The sequence below is a fragment of the Salminus brasiliensis genome, chromosome 1 (genome assembly GCF_030463535.1).
Source record: "Salminus brasiliensis chromosome 1, fSalBra1.hap2, whole genome shotgun sequence".
Classification (NCBI taxonomy): domain Eukaryota; kingdom Metazoa; phylum Chordata; class Actinopteri; order Characiformes; family Bryconidae; genus Salminus; species Salminus brasiliensis.
In genome coordinates, this window is record NC_132878.1 from 90635185 (window position 1) to 90660617 (window position 25433).

At 42.1% G+C, this 25433-nt stretch overlaps 1 protein-coding gene across 11 annotated transcripts in view; it reads left to right on the plus strand.

Moving 5' to 3' along the window:
• The window catches only part of syngap1b (synaptic Ras GTPase activating protein 1b), a 184557-nt gene that overhangs the window by 133362 nt on the left and 25762 nt on the right, over nt 1-25433 (plus strand). For 9 of the 11 annotated variants that reach the window (XR_011980623.1, XM_072692369.1, XM_072692361.1 and 6 more), the window contains 13 exons: nt 4862-5015; nt 6466-6564; nt 9925-10164; nt 12348-12683; nt 12801-12945; nt 13084-13228; nt 14737-14973; nt 16931-17132; nt 17244-17449; nt 18744-18957; nt 19527-20108; nt 21767-22219; nt 23584-23754. Coding sequence is in view for 10 of the 11 variants with exons in the window: in XM_072692369.1 (XP_072548470.1) it covers nt 4862-5015; nt 6466-6564; nt 9925-10164; nt 12348-12683; nt 12801-12945; nt 13084-13228; nt 14737-14973; nt 16931-17132; nt 17244-17449; nt 18744-18957; nt 19527-20108; nt 21767-22219; nt 23584-23754 (3184 nt within the window). In the remaining variant the exon portion in view is untranslated. The remainder of the gene's footprint in view (nt 1-4861; nt 5016-6465; nt 6565-9924; nt 10165-12347; nt 12684-12800; nt 12946-13083; nt 13229-14736; nt 14974-16930; nt 17133-17243; nt 17450-18743; nt 18958-19526; nt 20109-21766; nt 22220-23583; nt 23755-25433) is intronic. The other 2 variants (XM_072692362.1, XM_072692363.1) reach the window with 2 other exon arrangements.

Below are 25433 nucleotides of genomic sequence, written 5' to 3' on the forward strand. Positions count from 1 at the left end.
TTCTTTCATTTACCCTCAGTGGAGAGCAAATTTCACCCTTGGCCGCTTCGAGCGTTTGTGTAAAAAGCAGGTCAAGGATTCTCCAAATGTGATGCGGTGTTTGGCCAGAGAGGCTGTGCTATAGGGCTTGCAGAGCAAAGTTGAAACAGAAATTGAGATATTTACTGTACGATCATGAAGGTACTTTAATGTTAGGAGGAGTTTCTTCACATGGGGCACCAATTATGTAAGTACTGCGAGGTAAAGATCCGCTCTTCTGCTTTGGGCACCAGTTAATTATGGGCCATAATTTTTTTATAGCACCAGTTCTGTAAGCACTCCTTTGTTAAAAATGTGGTGAACCTTTAATGTACTTCTTATGAGCTATAAGAGAATTTGTTGAGCGAATGTTGTCGTTTTCCTGTTGTGGATAGAAAATGGCCTTTGCTCAGGGTACGTTATTGTATCGTGTGTTATATAAATGATATATAAATGATATATATATATCATATAAATGACTTTAATACAATATTAATACAGTAAATGTGCTGTTTTATGAATAAGCATGCTGATGGTGTCTGGAATGAACTGGATCTCACTAAATTTACTTTCTTACCATTTTATTTTCAGGGCTAGAAAAACCTAGTTGTATTTGCTACTGTACTTACACACCATCGCTGTCCAATGAGCAACGAATGGCTCTTATCTTACCGAGAGAAAATATACTTTTATTTATTTACTTATTTGTTTGTTTATATTTATTGTCTGTCATTTAAGTTCCCCTGCATTTGGATGCATAGTTATTATTAAAACATCCAACCAGTAAGGTATAAGGAACAGTACTGTCTCATTAAGATAACTGCATTTAATTGTTAAAACCTTTTGTTTTTACTTTCAATTTTTGAGTTTTTCTTAGTTTACTTTAATTCACATGCATTGATTTTTAGTAATGTAACTTAATTAAAAAGTCATTCATAAAAGTGTACACTTTACTTTACCTTTCCCACTTCTGCATTTTTCTTTTTATCTGCAGCTACTGTTTGTTTTTTACCCAAGTAACATAATTTTTACTGAAGCAACGTAGTCACGTACAGTAGGCTTATATGAATGTAACACATCTAGCCTGTTCTTTGTGCCGGGTCATTTACTCGTTGTGCATCAGTGATCCTCATGCTCAAAGTAACAGAGATTACAGAGTACAGTGTTTAGTAGCTAGCTGACCAGTACTCATGTATATAGGATATGTCCAACAAAGCTTTGATGATTGTATGAGTATCCTTATACTTCATACTTACAAGACCTGAATGAGACACAGCTTGCATCCAGTGTAAAGAAGTGGACTACACAAACAAAACTGCAACAGTCCTATTCTGTTCCCCACCGTCTCACTCTGTTCCCCACCGTCTCACTCTGTTCCCCACCGTCCCACTCTGTTCCCTACCATCCCACTCTGTTCCCTACCGTCTCACTCTGTTCCCTACCGTCTCACTCTGTTCCCTACCGTCTCACTCTGTTCCCCACTGTCCCACTCTGTTCCCTACAGTCTCACTCTGTTCCCCACCGTCTCACTCTATTCCCCACAGTGTCACTCTGTTCCCCACCGTCTCACTCTGTTCCCCACCGTCTCACTCTGTTCCCCACCGTCTCACTCTGTTCCCCACCGTCTCACTCTGTTCCCTACAGTGTCACTCTGTTCCCCACCGTCCCACTCTGTTCCCCACCGTCTCACTCTGTTCCCCACCGTCTCACTCTGTTCCCTACCGTCCCACTCTGTTCCCTACCGTCCCACTCTGTTCCCTACAGTGTCACTCTGTTCCCCACTGTCCCACTCTGTTCCTTACTGTTTTGCTCTGTTGCCTACTGTTTCACTCCTTTTTGCCCTTTTGCACTCTTTTTTGCACTGTTTCACTTTGTTATCCATGGTTTCTCTTTCGTCTGCACTGTTTTACCCCGTGTCCCACTGTTTCTCTCTGTTCTCCATTGTTTCTCTCTTTTCCACTCTGTCTCAGACAGTTCCCCACTGTTTTACTCCGTTCTTTAGCATTTCATTCTCTCCATCCAGAGAATGTTAGCCAAAAGCTAGCAAGCTTGCTCGTCCACCTGCCTGTCTTCTGTCCATTAATTAATTAATCTGTCCAGTTTTTCATCTTTTTCATCGTTTTTTTGCCAGTGTTCTCAGTGTGCACATTCAGCAGTAAAGTAATCGTACCTTCTTTAAGGCGTTGCCACATAAAAGCTGTGTAATGGTTTTAGGGAGTGAGTGAAATCTGCTGGGTCTGCAGCACCACCTGCATGTAGAGGAGCCCGATTCACTCGTTTATCTTCACTACCGCTGCTGTGATTGTTTCAGGATGAGTGGTGTAGCAGGCTGGTCTTACAGAGAGGTCAATTAGCCGCACTTGTTAGAGTGTTAGGACTACGCCCAGACACATCTCAGACCGCTCTGAACAGCAGTGGTGGAGTTTAAGTGGTGGTCTTATATATATATATATATATATATATATATATATATATATATATATATATATATATATATATATATATAGTATTAATATATATTGTATGTACAACGTTAGTGTTATACAGGCATTTTTAATATATTATATATTGTGTTTTCTGTGACTTTATCTTTTTTTAGCACTAATCAGACATTCTGGTCATCCAGAACAACTTACAAAAGTGCTTTGCTATTTACTCAAGAATACATTTACATTTACATTACATTTATGGCATTTAGCAGACGCTCCTATCTAGAGCGACTTACAAGGTGACTCGTATTACAGAGGTGGGCCAATGTAGTGTTAGGAGTCTTGCCCAAGGACTCTTATTGGTGTAGCGCAGCATAGTCACCCAGACCATAAATCGAACCCCAGTCTGTGAATTTCCCCACTGCGGGACTAATAAAGGACTATCTTATCTTATGGTGTTGTTTTAACTCAATGGCAGGTGGTGGTGTTATCTGTTGCGCCACACCAACCACGAAATAACCTCAGCTAGTTTGCTTCAAGCTAATATACCACAAGCCACAAGCTCGATACCATACAATATGCTGCCAATACAATACAATACTATACAATGCAGTACAGTGCATTGTGTTGTTACATCCCTGCACTCTTAACAATTAAGGTGCTTCTAAAGGTTCTTTAAAGGATGCCACAGAAGAACCGCTTTTGGTTCCGTAGAGATGAAAAACTCTACTGCATCTATTTCACATTCACACACACAGCTCGTCTATTCCCTGTAGAGAAGCACTGTCACTAGATTAGAACTCTCTAGAGCAGGTTCATAAACACCGACCTATTGAACCCAGGCGTGGGCTAGAGGGGTATGAAGCCCCTCAGCACTGAGCTGTGGAGCAGTGGGACTGTGTTCTCTAGAATAGTGCTTCATCCAATACCTTTGGGCTGAGAAGAGGAGTTTTGAGGAGGATGAGATGGGGTGGTCAACATCCAACATCCTGACCACACTGACACTCTTTTCGCTAAATGCAATCAAATCCTCACAGCAATGCTCCCCCAAAATCTAGTAGAAAGCATTTCCTGGACAGTAGAGACAGTTACAGTTTTTATGAAATACCTTTGAGTTCGTAAGAACCGAAAAATGAACAGGTGTCCCAACACTTTTGTCCCTATCGTGTATTTCTCAGGTTTCAGTGTCCTGTGGCATCTACGCCTTTATTTCTGAGAGTGTAGCTGTGGTGATTCGGCCAAAGGCACTTCATAAGAGAAAGCGCTAATGCTAATGCACTGCAGTCTTGGTCTCCTTTGAGTCATTCTGACCTCTGCTTGTGTTTAAAGAATGGACTCTTGATGGAGGTTGGTTTGTGATGATGCGCATCCTGTTGATCTGTCCACCTCTATCAGACGTGGTCCTGTTACCTCTCTCTCTCCCTCTCCCCCTCTCTCTCTCACTCTCTCTCTCCATCTCTCCCACACTCTCTGCCCTCCCTGTTCTTGGATCCCACAGCTTACATAACTCCTTGATTTCCTCTGAGAGGTTTCCTCTCTGTCTTCTCCCTCTCTCTCTCTCTGTCCCTGTCTCTCGTTCTGTCTCCCTCCTCTCCTCCCCTCCCTTTCAATTCTTTCGTTCTGACTCACTCCTTTGGGTCTATTTTTGTACCTCTCTCGCTCTCTCGCTCTTTCTCTCTCTCTCTCTCTCTCTCTCTCTCACTGCCCCCCCCCTCCCCGATCTCCACTGTATGTATTTAACGCCCTGATGCACATTTTATTGCTGAATGTATACAGTAACAGTGACACTAAGAGGATACAGAAGAGACAGCTCTGGCTCTAGCGGGGATCTAAGGCTTTTCAATCCTCTCCTCATTGCTCATGCTCAATCTCTCACTCTTCTGCTCTACCACTCTTCTGCACACCCTCATCAGTCTTCTCTTCTTCTCTCCAGCTCGGCCAGGTCGTGTTGCAATGTTCAGCAGAGTGTGTTGCTGGTGGTTGGAGGTGGTTAGTGCTGCAGGTAGTAGAAGATAGGTGTCGGTGTGTGTTGCTCTCTTACTGATGCGCAGTGTCTGTGAGCGTAAATCTGCGATGATGTCCTCCTCTGCATGTTCCCATCGAGTGCTTTCCTCTCCATTTGAATTCCATTTAAAAGCCATTTAATTTCCACTGGAAACCCGAAATGTCCAATTACCTGCGACGCCGCTTTGTGAGCAGCTGCTGATAGTTTCAAAGGTAAGCACCAGAAAAAAAGGAAGTGCTTTCTGAAGTTTCCCAGCGGCGTCTGTCGCCGTGCAGATATCTAACAAGATTGGGCGCTGGCGATATCAAACAGGAACACAGACTTTGAGCGAATTATGGAGCTTTGTGATGTGTCAGCGCCGCACTTCTGGGATTTACGCTCGGCCATGTCGTTCACTGTCTCCTCACAGGACCCGTCTGATGCAGAGCTTCAAAGAGTCCCACTCCCATGAATCCTTGCTGTCTCCCAGTAGCGCGGCCGAGGCGCTGGACCTCACGCTGGACGAGGACGCCATCATCAAACCAGTGCACTCCAGCATCCTAGGGCAGGAGTACTGCTTTGAGGTGAGGCTGGCCTTCGTGGCCTTCCCTTGATCATGTTCGAGCCACGCTGTGTAGATGTTTAGCCATTTTAGCAGTCAGAAATAGCTCAGACTCAGCACACTTTGAGACTTATTGAGCTCTAGGTCAGTAGATTCACTTGTATTTATGTAAACACTTGAGGCTAATGTAGCGGACAAGTAATGGGAGCTTGTGCTGACTCTGTGCCAGAATCATTACACTTGACTATGAGCTATGACTTTGCTCAGTAATTGAAAATAGGCTTGCTGACAGTCATGGAATTCCTGCTATTCTGTCAAGAAATGCACTACTTTTGCATTTACAAAAACTTTATTAATTTATTATAATTTTTTTGATTGCATTGGAACAACGAAAAAAAGTATTGGGACACCTGATCATTCATTGTTTTTTTTTTTTCTAAAATCAAGAATATTAAAAAAGAGTTTACCCCTGCTGGTGCTCCATCCAATACTTCATTCCAGAGAGCACAGTTCTTCCACCGCTCCACAGCTCAATGCTGGGGGGCTTTATACTCCTCTAGCCAACGCCTGGCATCAGGCAGGGTGCCAATAGGTTCATGTTTATCTGCTCCAGGGAGTCCTATTCTATTGGCAGTACTGTTCTACATGGACTAGACAAGCTGTGTGTGTGCATTTGCACATCTGTATCAGCAATGGGTGCAACTTAAAGTAGCTGAATGCTTTCATTAGAAGTGGTGTCCACAAGTATTTGGACATATAGTGTATCGTCACACACAGAAGGCCAGAAATGGACTGGACAGAATTGTTGGCAGCTTTTCAAAATTGTAAGAAATAATTGCATTTCAATCATTTATATTTTATTTATATTTGGCCATAACTATGTATGGGGGTTCTATTGGAGTCTGGCATACTGTCTATAAAGTTTAGTAAAAGTATATAGAATAGATCAACCAGAACTTAAATGTGATTTTGATGGTCAGGTTGGAAAAAGGGGCAAACTGTGTAATTCATAGTTTTATTTTTTTAATTATTCATTTAATATCATGTAATACTTGAATGCTTAATGCTAAATATTAAAGGGATAGTTCCACTCAATATTCAAACAATGGATGACCAGTAAATACAAGCTAATTGCTAATTAGCATAACTATGTGCATTTCCAGTACACGCCCACTAGCTAGAACTTCCCAATCACACAGTGCTACCAGTGTTCTGCTACTAATGATGTTCTAATGATGCGGGTCAACCTCATCTTTGCGACTGAACACACTTGGAGGTGAAAAAACATTAATTGCTAGGTCAGCTAACAGACACCTTCAATCACTAGTGTCCTGCTCAATGATTGGGGAAGAGAGAGGACCGTCCTGCCCGTCCAGAGAGAGCAAGAGCGAATAAGCTCTCAGAGACATTTGGCCATGGAATGGTGTGGCGTGGATAGGCCCAATGCTTAATGTCATTTTTTTGTTCCCCAGGTGACGACTGCTTCAGGGACGAAGTGCTTCGCCTGCCGGTCGGCTGCAGAGAGAGACAAATGGATCGAGAACCTACAGAGAGCCGTCAAGCCCAACAAAGTGAGTGTTAAAAAAGAGGAGAAGCCCTGGTGGGACGGTGATTTCCTCTTCTCAAACACGGCCACTTAACCTGATACTTAGCAGATGGATTAAATCAGGTATGTTTGAGCTGTTGGGTCAACAAACTGTGTTGACCGGACCTGAAGAACCCTGGTTTGTACGTAACCTGGTCCTTAATTTCTCCCCCTAGTGACTTTAAGGTAAGGTGCACGTATTTGTCACTGTACTATGTACAGCGAAATGTGTCCTCCGCATTTAACCCATCTGTGGTAGTGAACACACACACTAGTGAACTAGGGGCAGTGAGTACACACACACCCAGAGCCCGGGGAGCAGAGAGGGTAAAGGGCCTTGCTCAAGGGCCCAACAGTGGCAGCTTGCCAAGCCCGGGAATCGAACCTACAACCCTATTTTCAATAGCCCGGCTCTAACCGCTGAGCCACCACTGCCCTACTTTATTGCTATAGATGGAAGCGTGAAACAGCTGCCGACCTAGCATTTAGTGTCCAGGAACAAAACGACAATTAAACAGCTTTGTCAGATCTGCTTAAGTCTTCGCCTTTCATCCAAATTCAAAATTCACTGTTTTAATTTCTCCATCTATGCTTGATCATTTCCCGCAAGTCATAAAGATCCCCTAGCTCTCTACAGTCTCGCATATTAAAATCTGGAATAAATAAATCAATAAAATGAACAGTTTCCGTTTCTGCTGGAGGATATCAGAGGTTATAAAGTTCACCCTTCAGTTCTCTGCACCGTCTCTTATTAAAACGGCTGGCTGTGAGCGTGGATGAGAGTTTTGCGAAGGAAGTGATAGTTAGAGCTGCTGGATCACCAGTGCAGACTGACTCATCCAGATGCTTGGGCGGCGGGAGTCCAGGCTGAATTATGATGTGAGGAGGACATGACACAAGCTTGCAGAACCCATCAGCGCACTCAGGATTCATCCTAGCAGATGCATTGTCGGGAGAAGATAAGAGGACACAGCAAGGGTACTCATTAGCCTTGGGTGTGCGCTGATTAATTTACTTTACTTATGGAAGCTTGAGGGACAGCGACAGTGCTTCAGATGTACAGTGGCAGTGCAAAGAGGGGTAGCTGCAAAACATGTAAAAATAAATGCATTCAGTAGCAGTGTCTACATTGTAACAGGGCGGACTTTACACACACACAGCATATTCCAGAGCTACGGCTGATTATTTTTGTCCTTATTAAAGAAAAGGTGTGCTCATTTTATAGATAGATAGACAGACAGGTAGACAGACAGACAGACAAGTAGGTAGATAGATAGATAGACAGATAGATATATAGATAGACAGACACAGACAAGTAGATAGATAGATAGATAGATAGATAGACAGATAGACAGATAGATATATATATAGATAGGTGGATAGATAGATCTATATATATATATATATATATATACACAGGCAGACAGGTAGATAGATAGATTGACAGATAGATATATAGATAGACAGACAGACAGTTAGACAGACAGACAGAGATATATAGATAGACAGCGAGACAGACAGATAGATACATAGAGAGATAGACAGACAAACAGGTAGATAGATAGACAGACAGATAGATAGACAGACAGAGAGATAGGTAGGTAGATAGATAGATAGATAGATAGATAGATAGATAGATAGACAGGTGGATAGATAGATTGACATATATATAGATAGGTGGATAGATAGATTGACATATATATAGACAGACAGACAGACAGACAGGTAGATAGATAGATAGACAGAGAGACAGGTAGGTAGATAGATTGACAGATAGATATATAGATAGATAGACAGACAGACAGTTAGACAGACAGTTAGACAGACAGATTGACAGCGAGACAGACAGATAGATACATAGATAGATAGACAGACAAACAGGTAGATAGCTAGACAGAGAGATAGATAGATAGATAGATAGATAGATAGATAGATAGATAGATAGATAGATAGATAGATAGACAGGTATATAGATAGATTGACAGATAGATATATAGATAGACAGAGAGGCAGACAGACAGGTAGATAGATAGACAGAGAGACAGGTATATAGATAGATTGACAGATAGATATATAGATAGACAGACAGGCAGAAAGACAGGTAGATAGATACAGAGAGACAGATAGATAGATAGATATTATAGACAGACAGAGAGACAGACAGACAGAGAGACAGGTAGACAGATAGATTGATAGATAGATATATAGACAGATAGACAAACAGGTAGATAGAGAGACAGAGAGATAGATAGACAGAGAGACAGGTAGATAGATAGATTGACAGGTAGACAGACAGAGAGACAGACAGACAGAGAGACAGACAGGTAGAAAAACCATAAACAAATTAAAACAATTTAATATCTTTTATTCTTTAAAGCAGCCCCTCTTTACTTTCCAACTCTTGCCATTCTCATGAGCAACCTTATGATGATCTGTTGGGAAGCTGAGATGCTTTTCTAACATTTTGTGCCTCTCTGCAAGTGGAATGAAAGAATGAAAACTGACTAGTGGACAATGCATGTTGCCAGAGGAATTCCAGCACACATGTTTCCATGTTTTGTTACTGGATAGTGTGAGGCTTTCGTTCTTGTTGAATGTTTTTTTTCTTTCTGAATGATCATGCAAGCTCAAAACAACATCATTTTATCATTTTCTTTTTCAACCTGGGAAATGCTAAAACCGACATGACTTATTTTCTTGTTCATGTGTTCTTGGTCAGTGTTAATAACACATCAGGTAAATTCATTCATTCAGTTTGAGAGGTATGAAATTTAGATGTTTAGATGTAAGTTCACATATCATACATTCAGACATCTAATCTTAAATGTCTTTAAGACTGTAGAAAACATTCATTTAGTCAGACGACAAGTACTGAACCCCTTTGATTATCTGATAGCACACCAGTTGAGTACTGGCGACAAGACTGCCTTTGAAAACAGGTATATTTAGTCGACCTAAATATGGCAGTAAGAGCAGGGCAGAGTGATCCAATGGCATTTTGATCTGCTTAAATGACTCACCCTTTGCGAAAAACATCGCTCTCCGCAATCAGCCCAGCACTTTACCCTCCCAGTGGGGATTTCAGATATAGTTAGATTTTTTTTCCCTATTGCAATCATCACACTGAGTGCTGTTCTTTCCTGAAGCATGGCCAACTCCATGCCCACCCACTCCCCTTCTCCCTTCATTTTTTCATGTTTTTACCTCTCATTCAATACCTGTTATTCAGTTCCTGTTGCGATCAAACACACCACCAGCTCTTAGTTCTTTATTTAATTTCTTTTTGTGCCGTGGCTGAATGTCTCTGCCGATTACCCAGTGGCCCTCTCTGCTTCCTCCTACGCAGGACAACAGTCGGCGGGTGGACAATGTGTTGAAGCTGTGGATCATCGAGGCCCGGGAGCTGCCACCCAAAAAGCGCTACTACTGTGAACTGTGTCTGGACGACATGCTGTACGCTCGCACCACCAGCAAACCCCGCACCGACACTGTCTTCTGGGGCGAGCACTTTGAGTTCAACAACCTCCCGGCCGTCCGCAACCTCCGCCTTCACCTCTACAAGGAGACAGACAAGAAAAGACGCAAGGTGAGGCGAAATGGGTACTGCAGACGGATACCAGTTTTTGATAGAGCTTTCTTAGGACGCTCTAATTGTAGACATTTTGCTGCTGCTTAATTTGCTGTGAAATGACTTTCAGCTAATTCTAGTCACATGAACAACTGCAACACTCACTCTAACCTTAACCTCCACCGCAAATGTGGTCCTAACTCTAAGGATCAGTTTACCCAGACAGGGATTGAGCTTAGTCCAGCACTCTACTCTTGGACCTTCCATTCAGAATGCTGTAGACTTAATCCCTTTCCAGGAATCCAACCCTAAATCTGTTAACCCTAACCAAAGAGGTGAGAGAACAATTCCATCTAGATGTTTCATCTAGGTAACGGTTTGTGGGAATACTCTACTTGGAAAATCCACTCTAGATGGTTGCCTAACCCTAACCTTAACCTCAAACGAGAACCAGAAAAACAGCATCAAATTAGTTACTAGTCTTAATCCTAATATTGGTGATAATATTAGTAATAATTGTACACATACAGTGGGGAAAAAAAGTATTTAGTCAGTCACCAATTGTGCAAGTTCTCCCACTTAAAAAAATGAGAGAGGCCTGTAATTGACATCATAGGTAGACCTTAACTATGAGAGACAAAATGAGAAAAAAAATTCTGAAAATCACATTGTCTGATTTTTAAAGAATTTATTTGCAAATAATGGTGGAAAATAAGTATTTGGTCAATAACAAAAGTTCATCTCAATACTTTGTTATATATCTTTTGTTGGCAATGACAGAGGTCAAATGTTTTCTGCAACTCTTCACAAGGTTGGCACACACCGTTGCTGGTATGTTGGCCCATTCCTCCATGCAGATCTCCTCTAGATCAGTGATGTTTTGGGGCTGTCGGCGGGCAACACAGACTTTCAACTCCCTCCAAAGGTTTTCTATGGGGTTGAGATCTGGAGGCTGGCTAGGCCACTCCAGGACCTTGAAATGCTTCTTACGAAGCCACTCCTTTGTTGCCCTGGCAGTGTGCTTGGGATCATTGTCATGCTGAAAGACCCAGCCACGTTTCATCTTCAGTGCCCTTGCTGATGGAAGGAGGTTTGCACTCAAAATCTCACAATACATGGCCCCATTCATTCTTTCATGTACACGGACCAGTCGTCCTAGTCCCTTTGCAGAGAAACAGCCCCAAAGCATGATGTTGCCACCCCCATGCTTCACAGTTGGTATGGTGTTCTTCGGATGCAACTCAGCATTCACTCTCCTCCAAACACAACGAGTTGTGTTTGTACCAAACATTTCTATTTTGGTTTCATCTGACCATAAGACATTCTCCCAATACTCTTCCAGAACGGATATGTACTGGCTTAAGCAGGGGAACACGTCTGGCACTGCAAGATCTGAGTCCCTGGCGGTGTAGTGTGTTACTGACGGTAGCCTTTGTAACGTTGGTCCCAGCTTTCTGCAGGTCATTCACTAGGTCCCCCCGTGTGGTTCTGGGATTTTTGCTCACCGTTCTTGTGATCATTTTGACTCCACATGCTGAGATCTTGCATGGAGCCCCTGATCGAGGGAGATTAGCAGTGGTCTTGTAGGTCTCCCATTTTCTGATTATTGCTCCCACAGTAGATTTCTTCACACCAAGCTGCTTGCCTATTGCAGATTCAGTCTTCCCAGCCTGGTGCAGGTCTACAGTTTTGTTTCTGGTGTCCTTCGACAGCTCTTTGGTCTTCACCATAGTGGAGTTTGGAGTGTGACTGTTTGAGGTTGTGGGCAGGTGTCTTTTATACTGTTAATGAGTTCAAACAGGTGCCATTAATACAGGTAATGAGTGGAGGACAGAGAAGCTTCTTAAAGAAGAAGTTACAGGTCTCTGACAGACAGAAATCTTGCTTGTTTGTAGGTGACCAAATACTTATTTTCCACCATTATTTGCAAATAAATTCTTTAATGTGATTTTCAGAATTTTTTTTTTTTTTAAGTGGGAGAACTTGCACAATTGGTGACTGACTAAATACTTTTTTTCCCCACTGTAGATTGTTAATGAATCATTTGAGCCTGCATAGATCAACTAAACAGAGCCATCCAAATAAAGTGCAACCTGATATTTACACAGTGTCACTGATGCAAAGCACCTGACCCAGACACACACATCTCTTTTTTTATGTCATCTTGTAAGAACCTTAACCCATACCTGCTGTCTCGATAGGAGAAGAGCACATATCTAGGACTGGTCAGCATTCCCATATCCAGTATCACCGGTCGGCAGTTCGTAGAGCAATGGTACCCTGTGATTCAGCCCAGTGTCTTGGCCAAGGGAGGGGGAGTAGGAGGGGGCAAAATCATCAACGCGTCCTTGCGGCTCAAGTCTCGCTACCAGACCATGAGCATACTGCCAATGGAGTTGTACAAGGAGTTCGCCGAGTACGTCACCAACAACTACCGAACGCTGTGTGCCGTCCTGGAGCCACTGCTGAGTGTTAAGAGCAAAGAGGAGGTGGCTTGTGCACTGGTGCACATTCTACAAAGTACAGGAAAGGCGAAGGTACATGTGCTGCATACATAGCATTACATTCCAGTTCTTGATGCCACTGCTGTAGCCTTTGGGTTCTTTGCAAGTTGTCCGTGTTGCGATTTGCCCTTTGCCTTTCTTCTGTTAAAGGACTTTCTTTCAGACATGGCGATGTGTGAGGTTGACAGGTTCATCGACCGAGAGCACCTTATCTTTAGAGAGAACACCCTGGCCACCAAAGCCATAGAAGAGTACCTCAAACTCATTGGACATAAGTACCTCAAGGATGCTTTAGGTGACAGTGTTTTTTTTAAATCAACTTTATCTGCATGATCTTTTGATGTACCTGGAACCCGTCCTGAGGGTCTTTTGGAATCCCTTGTGTTTAGTTGTGACGCAGTGCTGCTTTAAGCTGATGTTGGTTTGCGTGCAGGTGACTTCATCCGAGCCCTATATGAATCAGAGGAGAACTGCGAGGTCGATCCCATGAGGACGCCACCGTCTGTTTTACCCGACCATCAGGCCAATCTCCGCATGTGCTGTGAGCTTGCCCTCTGCAAAATCGTCAACTCTCATTGGTTAGTTATTTTTATTCTTTGTGTATGTGTGTGTTTCCAAGTTTCCAAGTTAAATTCCATCAAAGGTAAATGTGTAAAATGTCATTTTTCATTCTGTTAACAAAGATGTCCTTGCTGTATTTTTACAAGGATTCTTTACCAGAAATGTTAATATCACATTAAAATAACATGAAACCACAGCTTATTAAATTAAGTTAGCATGATATTCATTTGCATTGTCTTATTTTGCCCCATTAGCTTTCATTAGTGAATCTCAATGTAGATATTTCTGGGCCGGCAACTGATAACAAGCTATTAACATACTAGCTGAACCTAGCAATCTTATTGTGGCCAATCCTGATATAATTAAACAATAATAATTAATGAATTATTGTAATTAATTAAAGAAATAATAACAGTAAATAGAATAAACTTATTTACATTGTAAATGAACCTTTAGAGATTACCTAATAGAGATTACTAATTTAAAAAACCTGTCTTCTGATTTTACACTTAAGATAAACACAATCTAACAAAATTAATAACACTGAATAGTTGTACCGGCCAAGTCTATTATTGAGTACATTGAGAACATTCATGGTGCATGCTAGAAAAAGTAAGCAAACCCTTTGGAAGTACCTGGATTTCTTCATTGATTACTAATAAAATGTGCTCTGATCTGTGCATTATCTAAGTCACAATTGTAGACAAACACAATCTAACTCACTAATAACACATAACAAACAACTGTATGGTGCAGGCTAGAAAAAGTAAGTAAACCATGTATTAATGACTTCTACATAGAAGAGTTAACTGGTAAAAGGTATTAATTCAGAAGATGAGTTTGGAAGTATGGGTTTCACTGGGGCTTTACCCGTTAAATAAAAACACACAGAGTGTGGTTACTGACAAAGAAAGAATGGTACAGGTGAAACATTCCTCAATGCAAACAACTATCAGAAGGCCTCAGAAGACAAGATATAAAGGTGCATGAAGCTGAAAAAGGTTACAAAAGCGTACACCAAGACATGTGCAGCAATTCACAGGAGAAAATTCCCAAATGCTACTCTTCCTAAGAGTGGGCGTCCTGTTAAGATCATTTGTGTGATCTTAAGAATGGTCCTCATGGACGGACACCACGAAATAAGCCTCTGCTGTGGAGAGACCATCTGGATGTTCCACAATGCTTCTGGGAAAATAACAAGCAGTAGCCCCCTGAAACCATGACATTTATCAGGCTCTAGGTTTACCTGAACGCTGTTCAGAGTGAAACTGAAAGAATTACAGCACAATAAGACATCAGTCGATAACGCATCTCCAATTTTTCATTGTTTTCCAGCATCATTGGTTGAAATATCCCTGAACCTCTTAAACTGAACCTCTTAAACTGCAGGCCTGTTATTAAATTTGAAATCATATTGTGCTTCAGTAACCTCGATAAATTATACCTTAATATTCAATACACACAAGCCTTAATCATGGTTAGTGTTTGCTATATTACTTGACTGTCATTTCTGTGTTTCTGTCAGCGTTTTTCCACGAGAGCTGAAGGAGGTCTTTGCCTCCTGGCGAGTCCGGTGTGCTGAGAGAGGGAGAGAGGACATCGCCGACCGCCTGATCAGCGGCTCCCTCTTCCTGCGCTTCCTCTGTCCAGCCGTCATGTCCCCTTCCCTGTTCAACCTCACCCAAGAATACCCAGATGAACAGACATCGCGCACACTTACCCTAATAGCCAAAGTGATGCAGAACCTCGCCAACTTCTCCAAGTCAGTGTGATCAGTTAGCTGACTGAATCTTTGCATAGTTTGCTTTGCACTTTTTGCTTTAACCCTTTAAGAATAACACTAAGAAACTTTTCAGGGTGTTTTTTCCAGATGACCCATTCAGTAAGCAGATATGCGAGACAACCAGCCGGTTGACTTGTCCAGTTAGGGTAATTCCAGGCATGAACTAACACATACTACTAAACAGTTGCTAAAACAAAACAGAAGTAGAACATAATCACGTTTACTGTGGACAAACATGTCCATCCCTTCAATTCCAGTCTCGTAAATGTGTTATATTGGTCAGAGTAAAATGTAAAGTTTATTGTTACCTACCTATCTAGACAGCTGAAGTTATTGCTATTTAATTCAGTGAGACTCAGCTATGATGGCTATGGGAGAAATAATGAGTATTACTAGCTCATGTCTTAGTATGTAAAGATTAAATAGATTTAAAGATTATCCAATCTGAAGATTAAACTACATACAGTTGTTTACCCTAACTGGGCAACTCAACCGAGTGGTCACACTTGCTTTTTGGGGTAACAGAGACATTTAATTGTCACATTTTTGCTATTTAACAAACATTTAATAAATAGGACATGAAATTCAATCATTTTCTCTTGCATCAACTTTCCATTTAGCTTGAAGTGAACATCTGAAAAGGTACCTCACTCTAATACATTGACATCTTTTTCTCAGCTTTCAGACAGTGATATCCATTAATGATGTTGCCGATCAGTGGATATAATTGGCATTGCACACTCCATTTAATAAGGGAAATAGTTGAAACAGGCGAAGATGGGTTTTGCAGTGTTTTCGTACAGCAGTTTGACTGTGAAAAAAGTTGACCATGCCTGACCGTGCATGTTTAAGGCTGCATTAAGGCTTAATGCAAATTTGATAAATTTACAGTTTAACCACTGAAGTTAATTCAGTGGTTGATTTTTTTAGGTAATCAAGATAATGACAGTCATGTTTCTCACTAACAGTTATAGTAAAACATACTGCAAACATTGCAGTTTATTAGTTGCACTGAATTTGTACCTAGATTCACTGGCCATTTCCTACCATGTATGTGCAGTTGGTATACAGTTACTGACTGTGGACCAGCTGTTGCTGCACAATGTATATCAACCCCATTGTACCCATCAGGCCATCAGGCCATCAGTGCCAAGGGACTGACCACTATGGGACCATTGCTAATTTTATATTATTTGGGCAGGTGATCACTGCTGACCACAGTGTGGTGGTGGCAAAGCAGTGCCAGCAGTGCTGCTGAAGATTTACACACTGGCCGTATTAATAACCCACTAAAGCAGGATTTATTAATTAATGAGTGTTATTTTCTGACCAATTATTCGGATCTGGAATGTTTTTGTCTCACATTTTTTTAAACAAACATATAACATATAAAGCACATAATTGTTTACCCTGAGTTGCCCTTAAAATTTTTACTAAAGCCATTTCAAACTTTTAGAAATCAATCCACCAGAGGGAAAACATTTTTATTGTCTAATTTTTATTATCTCATTTATGTAATTCATCATGAAATATTTTTATTATTTATGTATGATTTATATTTTATATATTTTATAAAAATATGATAAATAAAGATAAATATTTGTATTTATGTAGCAGAAATCTTAAAAACTCAAATATGCATCAGATATGATACACTTGGCTTTAACACACCTACCATTTATGCATGAGCTGCTGTCTCTTGCTGTACCGAGCAGCTCATGTGTTATTTGTGTTAGTCATCCATTTGATTAGTTCCTAAGTACAAGGCCACTGTTGACTATTCCCTGCCCAGCTGCCAAAGAGATAGCACTGCGGTTCCTACAGTGCTGTGGTCCTATGGCAGTCCCTTTCCCTTGATGGACGGGTTAAAAGGTGACTGAAAAATAACCTGGCAACTCAGTGCATGTTCCCTTTTACCTTGCTTGTGCTGTTCCAGGTTTGGCAGTAAAGAGGAGTACATGTGCTTCATGAATGAGTTTTTAGAGATGGAGTGGGGTTCCATGCAGCAGTTCCTGTATGAGATCTCCAACCTTGACAGTGTAAGCAATGCAGGTGCTTTTGAGGGTTACATTGACCTGGGAAGAGAGCTTTCAATCTTGCACAGTCTTCTGTGGGAGGTCATGGCTCAGCTCAGTAAGGTAGGTGCGCCCTGTCAGCAGTCTGAGAAGATTAAGTGAGCATGTATGTCATCTTATTTATTGGAATTTCTCTTTTTTGTACATGTGCCTGGGTCGATTTGCTTGGGGAAGGATGCCATCATTAAACTTGGGCCATTACCCCGCCTTCTGAACGACATTAGCATGGCCCTACGCAATCCTCATCTCCAAAGGCAGCCCAGTCACCAGACAGACAGACAGCCTCCAGAAAGACAGACTGACAGGCTGCTGTCACGGCCCAGTTTCAACAGAGGCATCTCCTCCGAGTTCCAGAATGTCATGATGAGGGACCTGAACAGGTAGATGATCTCCACCAAACTCAAACTCAGCATTTTAACTTCCGTAAGCAGAATTTACTCTGCATTATTGAGTAACATAAACTCTAAAATTAGTCGATTTTTTTGTCACAAACTACTATTTTGAACAAGCTAAGAAATTAAGAAATGCTCAGATTTGGACAGGTCCAGATGGAAGTCCAGACAGGGATAAAGTCTAGTCCAGTACTATACATTTTTTTACATTACAAAAACTTTTTTATCTCCTTTTTGGTGATTTCTACTACATCATTTGAATCTGGTAATTTAATGGACCAATAGAAATTCCAAAAGGACTTTTTTTATATTGACGTCCATTCAAAGTTAAGAAACATTTATTTCCATTTTGAAGATTTTTCTGTGACAGTGGCTTTATATATATATCGAATGGATGTCCTAGCTAAAGCCCCCCCACACTTTTCCATTACACTATGCTACCAGCACTGGAAGAGAAACACTCAAAGGAGATCAGAGCGATTGGGAAAGCCACAGATAGCTGTGGATTTAACAATCTCCTGATGATGGAGCCAGTGCTTAGACAGTCATGCCACCTGAGAGCCTGCAGAACATCTTGAGTCAAGTGAAGTCAAATTTATTTGTATAGCGCTTTTTACAACTGGTGTTGTCACAAAGCAGCTTTACATAATCAGTAATTAGTAAAAGAAAAAGAAAAAAGAAATTACATAAAAAGACATGAAAAATCTAAGACCCCCAGTGAGCCGCCAATGGCGACAGTGACAAGAAAAAACTCCCTCATAGCTGGAGGAAAATAACCTTGGGTGGAACCAAAACTCACAAGGGGGACCGACCCATCCTCCTCTGATCAGAACTATTTATAAATTATTGATAAAAGTTACCAAACCATCTATACTGTTGAACTGCTCTGATTATAATCATAATAGAAAAATTATGGTGTGATTTTTTTTCTTGAGTGGAGATTTTCCATTGAAAAGAAAGTGTAGTCCACGGTTAGGCTTACTCCCTACCCAGAAACCTGCGCATTATAACCTAATTATATCAGAAAGAAGCAGTTTATTGTTGGGGTTCAGGTCTGTAAATATGCGCATTGAGGTTGAGTAAATTAATAACACTTTCTCTTGAAGTGTAGACACTGATGTCTACACCACTAGAGGGCATGTGTGTAAAGAGGCAACATGTCTTGGTGGAGTCTCCAAGAGAAGTTCTGAGAAAAAGGAAATCTATTGGATCAGTATCCTATAGGAAGAGGGGTTCTGCTAATCAGCTGTCCCGATTATATTTTGTGTCGACCCCACTGCAGTTCCATAGATATCACTCGCTTGCCTTCCCCGACCTCTGCTATGTCCAGTGGCGGGGTTCCTCCTTCTCGAGCTGGAATGGGAGGTTATGCAGATCGGGATCATCCTCATCGGGCCTCTTCTAAAGACGTTTTCTATGTTACCCGTCCTCCACTGGCCCGGTCCAGCCCTGCGTACTGTACTAGCAGTTCTGATATTACTGACCCTGACCCAAAGGTAAGCTTGCAAGGTAAATATACGTTACATTAAAGGGTGGGAGAGGGGCAAGTCATGAGTTAATGGCCCATGTCAATGAGAAATGCTTTACTTGTGGTGAAAGCTGTTTGGTTCAAAATGTCCATTTGAATGGCAGCTTGCTCCTCAGCACGTTTCCCCCCCATCTTTGCTGAGGGACTTTGGCTTCCCTTTGGTCCAGTGGGAAGATGAAGCGCTACAGGCCTGCTTACTGCATGGTTCAAAATGCCACCCAAGCATGGCGAAAGAGGGCAACAGGATGATGTGGGTGCTGTTAATACATATGAAAGTGATTGTCCAACTTGTGGTGTATATTTTTTGGATTTATGGACACTACTATAAGTAGACAGTTATATTAGTATGTGCTGCTTTGTGTACTTGTACATGTACCATTTGTAGACTTTTTCAATTTCACCATAGATCTCAAAAAGATTACTATAAGTAGCTGGTTTATGTGCTTGCAAAAGCTAGACTGGGGCACATGACTGCAAGCCTTCCTTCCCCTATAGATTCTGACCGTTAATGACAGTATTTCTATGATGGACCTCCAGGACTCAAGAATGAACAGCGTCTCTAACCTGCAGTCTGTGGGGGACATGCTCAACTCTTCCCAGGCCTCGCTTGCCGGCCTCGGCAGCTTCGGTGCAGGGCTCGGCGGCTTAGGGGGAGGCCTTGGAGGTCAGCTGCGCGCCGGCGGTGGACGGATGTCGGCCGGCTCCGGCGGCTCCAGCATGTCCGGTGGCCTGCGACTGAGCCAGCTGAGCCAGATGGGGGCCACCACCGACTCGTTGTCCCAGCAGCAGCAGCAGCAGGCGGCCGCCCTCCGGTACCCACTCTCCTTCCAGAACCCACTGTTTCACATGGCTGCCGACGGGCCCCAGCTCCACCACCAGCACAGCCGAGCCCAGCCTCCTGCGCCCCTCCTGCTGGCCCCGGAGCCCGACCCCTCTCACCCTGCGTACCTGCCCCAGTTCGCCCGTGGTGGGTTCTCCCGCAGTGAGGACCTCTCCACCTTGCGGCCCGGGCCGCACCTGGGGCAGCCCAGCATCATCCACTCACACAGTTACAGCGACGACTACAGCCGCCATAACCAGGGCGACTACGGGCGACGGCAGATCTCCATGCACATGCAGGTACTGCTGGTTTCAGTGCTTTTAGTGCTTCTCAGCTACATGCTCTCTGGAAGGATTTTGTTCAATAGATATTTAGGTTTCACGGGAAGAAATGATCGTGAGTTATTGTAATTATGCATTATTTCAAAAATGGCTCCACAGCTAAAGCTGCAGTACTTGCTTGAGTCTGCTATAAAATTTAAAGAGCCCATTTTAGCTTTTTTCTTGGATTGTATTTAATTTTGGATCAGAATGATGTGAAAAACTTTCGATTCTGATTTCTGAGAACTAATAATATCAGCTGATATCATTTTATATGATACCACTTACTTACTATTTGGATGGTCCATTGTAGATGTGTCGTAGATGCTCACCTGACACTCAAATAACCTATGACCTATGAAATGCAACTGAACTGAATGTAAGTGATTCTATATTGAATGTAGCCCCAATCTACTTTTTTAGGGGTAGGTTTAGGGTTAGATTCAAAGTGTGGGGATTAGGATTTAGGGTAGGTGTAGGGTTACATTCAATAGACAGTCATTTACATTCAGCTTAAAGTTCAGTTGCATTTAGTACATATTCAGGTGAATGGTAGTTCAGTGTCAGGTGAGCATCTACAAGGTATCTGTAATGGACCATCCCAGTAAAGTGATACCTTTTATATTTATGTTTAGTAAAACAGGGACAGAGACAATGACCAGTGTTTTAACTGTCAGTTCAGCTGTGTCAGCTAACTGGTGCCTGCATTGGCTGGCATTGTGGGAGGAATAGGGAGGGCACCCTAAACCAACAAGACAGTGCGAGGCCAGTTGTGCTGTTGTGGACTTCCACCCACAAATGTATAAATAATAATAGTTAATTAAATAAATAATTTAATATTGTAGCACAGAGCAAGCATATTTTATTTTATCATATTTATTTATTCATTTATTTTCATGTATTTATTTTTAAATAATACTAAAATTGAATATTCTGGAGTATTTTAACATAGTACTGTTATGTTGAAGGTTAGGTTTATAAATATTTGGATATGTTTATAAGACCTACCATGGTGGTATTTCTCCTGTTCAGCCTAAATTACTGTCATTCAGTTAAATAAAGGAAGCATCATACTGGGTTCTCCGTTATCGCAGCTGTTTTAGGCTTTGCTTTATTGTGGAGATTGTGAGTTTAAGTCATGGCCAAAGATGCCAAGGCCAAAGAAATTTGTAGCTATCAGCTCAGACCTCAGATAAAACTGCAAATCTTTAACATCAGCCAATATTATCAGCCAACCGACATATCAACTAGACCCTACTATAGTTATAATGGTAGTGTATTATTTTCTTTATCATTAAGTACAGCCTGATATGCGTAGACCACACTGTTAAATCCAGACTAAAATCCCCAGACGGACGTCTGAATCTCTAAGAAGACTGCAATGACCCAATTGCTTCCTATCAACCTGTAACTCTGCAGTAACAATACCACTTATCACATGATTGGGTAAACCACTATCAATGTAAATGTGCTAATAGTTGTGTCCACAGTCATGATGACGAATTCAAAACAGGCTTTGTTGTTGCTCAGTTTCCATTGATCTGAGGAGTGAATGTTGTGTTTTAACGATGTAACAGTGTTTACATTATTATTACCTCTGTATTGGAGCATCCCTGTCTGTCTCTTGTACGTGTCAGGACAACCTCCAGCAGCAGCAAATGATGGGCATGGCCTCCCAAACAGGCACGTCTCATTCCTCACTCGCCTCACCCCCCTCCACCGTCCAGCCTGTCCGTCAGAGCTCCATGGCTCCGCCTCCCACGCAGCGTATGAAGTCGCAAACCTCCCACCAGCTTTCCGTGAGCTCAGCGGCCGGTGCTACGCCCCCAAGCAAGACGAGGCCTCAGAGCGGAAACCTGCTCCAGTCGCCTGAGTCTGGCTTCGGTGGCCGGCAGCCGGGGCCCCGTCAGCAGCTCTCCGTCAAGGACAACACGGCCCCCGGCCTGCCACATCAGCAGAGCTCCACCCGGGAGAGCCAGGGATCGCAGGGATCTCAGGGGGGGACACCGCAATCCACGCAGCAGTCTCAGTCGCACCAGGAGCGGCAGCACTCGCAGCAACACTTACTCAAGCCTTCCATCAGCAAACAGGTGCTCAGTGGATGTACACATACTAAATCAGAAACCCTCCTCCTGGCCCTAATCCTAACCTTAACCTTAACATAGAATTAGGTTTTGGGTTTAACACTCATCCTGGCTCTAATTCTAACCCTCCTCCTGGCTCTAATTCTAACCCTCATCCTGGCCCCAATCCAATTCTTAACCTCAACCCAAAGCCTAATCCTAACCCTCCTCTTAACCCGAACTTTAGCCTCAACCCAAAACCTAATCCTAACTCTCCACCTGGCCCCAATCCAATTCTTAACCTCAACCCAAAGCCTAATCCTAACCCTCTTCTTAACCCTATCCTTAGCCTCAACCCCAAAACTAATCCCAACCCTCCTCCTGGTTGTAATCCTAACCTTCATCCTAGCCCCAATCCTAACCCTAACCTCAACCCAAAACCTAATCCTACTCCTGGCTTTAATCATAATCTTAACCTCAATCCAAAACCTAATCCTTACCCTCTTTCTAACCCTAACCTTAGTATCAACCCAAAATCTAATTCTAACCCTCCTCCCACCCTAACCTTAGCCTCAACCGAATGCCTAACCCTAACCCTCCTCCTGGCTATAATCCTAAACCTCATCCTGGCCCCAATCCAAACCTTAACCCAAAGCCTAATCCTAGCCCTCCTCCTGGCTTTAATCCTAACCCTAATCCTGGCCCCAATCCGAACCTTAGCCTCAACCCAAAACCTAATCCTAACCCTCCTTCTGGCTCTAATCCTAACCCTCATCCGAGCCCCAATCCTAATCCTAACCTTAACTTCAACCCAAAACCTAATCTTAATCTTTCTCGCACAATAACATTAGTCTCAGCCCAAAACCTAATCCTAACTCTCATCCTGGCCTCAATCTGAACTTTAACCTCAACCCAAAAACTAATCCTAATCCTCAAACCTAATCTAGTCAAGATCCAGTTCCAGACTGGTGTCAGCAGCAGGTCTATAGCAGCTAGTTATAGATGTTAAATGATCAGTGATCTCTCAAGTGATCAGTGATCTCTACAGATCTGGACTATTTAAATAAAGTGAAGAACAGCTGAGTTCAGCAGATTATAAACACCTTTTATTCATTCAGTGAATTAAAAGTGATAAGTGATTATGTTAAATATTCAAGGCTGTTTTGAATAAATGGTGCGATAGACACTGCTGTCTTTGAGGGTCAATTCTTTGAAACGACACTTTCAGAAGTTTATTTGGCTTTTTGTTTTCACAGCAAGTTTGCACCTGAAGTTCTTCGAAGAAATCCTTTCATAGCGTTCATATTAGAGATCCTGACGTCTAGCAGAAATGCAAACTGATGACTCAAGTCTGTTTTATTGTTATTCTGCAATATCTCTTCTCTTTTAAGGGCTCATCTCCCAATACCCTGAACCCACCCACCCCAGCCTCAGAGAGAACAGTTGCCTGGGTGTCCAACATGCCACATCTTTCTGCTGACATCGAGAGCTCCCGCATAGACAGAGAAGAATTTAAGCTGAAAGAGTACTCCAAAAGCATGGACGAGTCCCGTTTAGATAGGGTGCGTTTTTCTCATCTTGTCAGACCACCTTTCCTTGCGTTGTACTTGTCTTGGGTTCAAACTTTTCATTTTGCTTAGAAGCTTTGATGAATGTATTTGCTGAGAACGTGCAAGCTTTATTTGGGATTTAGGGAGGGGGGGGACCAAAATAGCAACAGCAACAGTTTTGCACACTTTGTTTTCTTAGGCTGTATTACTGTCTGTATGAGACTGTAGAGAACTGCTTGTGCTACCAGTCAATGCGCCATATGTGTCAATGCTATTGTTAGACACTGTGGGCCCCATCTGGCAGCATTGCCATCTGAATTTTCCTCGCTGCCTGAACTACGATTGTTTAGCCAGACCGTGAACACAGCCAGCAGGTAACTTTAGAGAAATACAGACGTGAACCATCTACAGCATATAACAAACTAAGCATGATTGAGTGATTAGTGGTGAACAGTTCTCCCTCATCATGGCAGCAAGACATGTATTGCAGTGTTGAAATATTAGACAAAGACAACAACATTCACTGTTAGAGTTGGATATAGATGGAATTTGATTTGATTTTAACCCATCCATACAGTGAACACACACACACATACATACATACATAGTGAGCAATCACATGCCCGGAGCAGTGGGTAGCCCAGGGCCTTGTAGTGGCAAGCTTGCCAACAGCGGAAGCTTGCCAAGCCTGGTTATCAAACCTGAGCATTGAACCCACAACCCTGTCACCAAAACTCTAATCTACCCAAAAGTGCTCTAACCACTGAGCCACCACTGCCCCTCAAAGATTACTCCTCAAAGATTACCATTGCTATTCATTTATGTGGTAGAGGCAACACGGTTTGTGTTTTTGTGTTGTTAATGTGGTTTTGTGTTGTTTTTGCTTTCATAGGAAACACAATTTAATACTTATGTAAGCTATGCTAGGCTGTAATTAACAGTAATAATGACTGTATGAACATACATTCTGGACTCTCTGGAAATGTTTGGCTTGCTTTTTTGAAAAGGCCAATTTTGTAGTATGTTTAATATTGACTTGATCCTCCCTGAATATTTGGTTACTAGATACTTTATATTTGATATGTGCACAAGTACTTAAATATATAGCTTTGAATTTTTTGTCTATTTTTGTGAAATAACTGTTTTATAGTATCAGGGATACTGTATTGTTAAGATTTTACAGTGCTCTAATATGTAAAATAGCTTCCTAGATTTATACTAAATTTGAGCTATAGTTTTCTTGCAAAAGTGACATAGAACTTTTTAATGGTGCTTTCGTTTTTACTCCAGTCGTGACTCAAAAATGAAAAAGTGTGTTGTTTTGTTCGTGATTTGATGCCACGAAAATAGAGCCCTACATGAATGATGATAAGTGATAAATTCTGATAATGTTCTGATAAATTATGGTTCTGATGGTTAAAAGGTAGTGGAAACACTGGTGTTGCATATTGTTAGTGGGTTTTTATGTGTTTAGATTAAGTTGCTTTGTTGTCTTTTGAATCACAGCGTACTGGCAGAGGTTTGTGTGGATTGTGTCAGTTGATGTCACCTCGAGGACAGAGTGTGTAAAAGAAACCCAATATCAGAATTAGATTGGGCTTAATACAAGTGATACCCAGTCCAATAAATGCCTGGGTTTGCCTGGATCAGTTCAGGACATCCCTACACTGATATAATCTCAGCCTCCACAA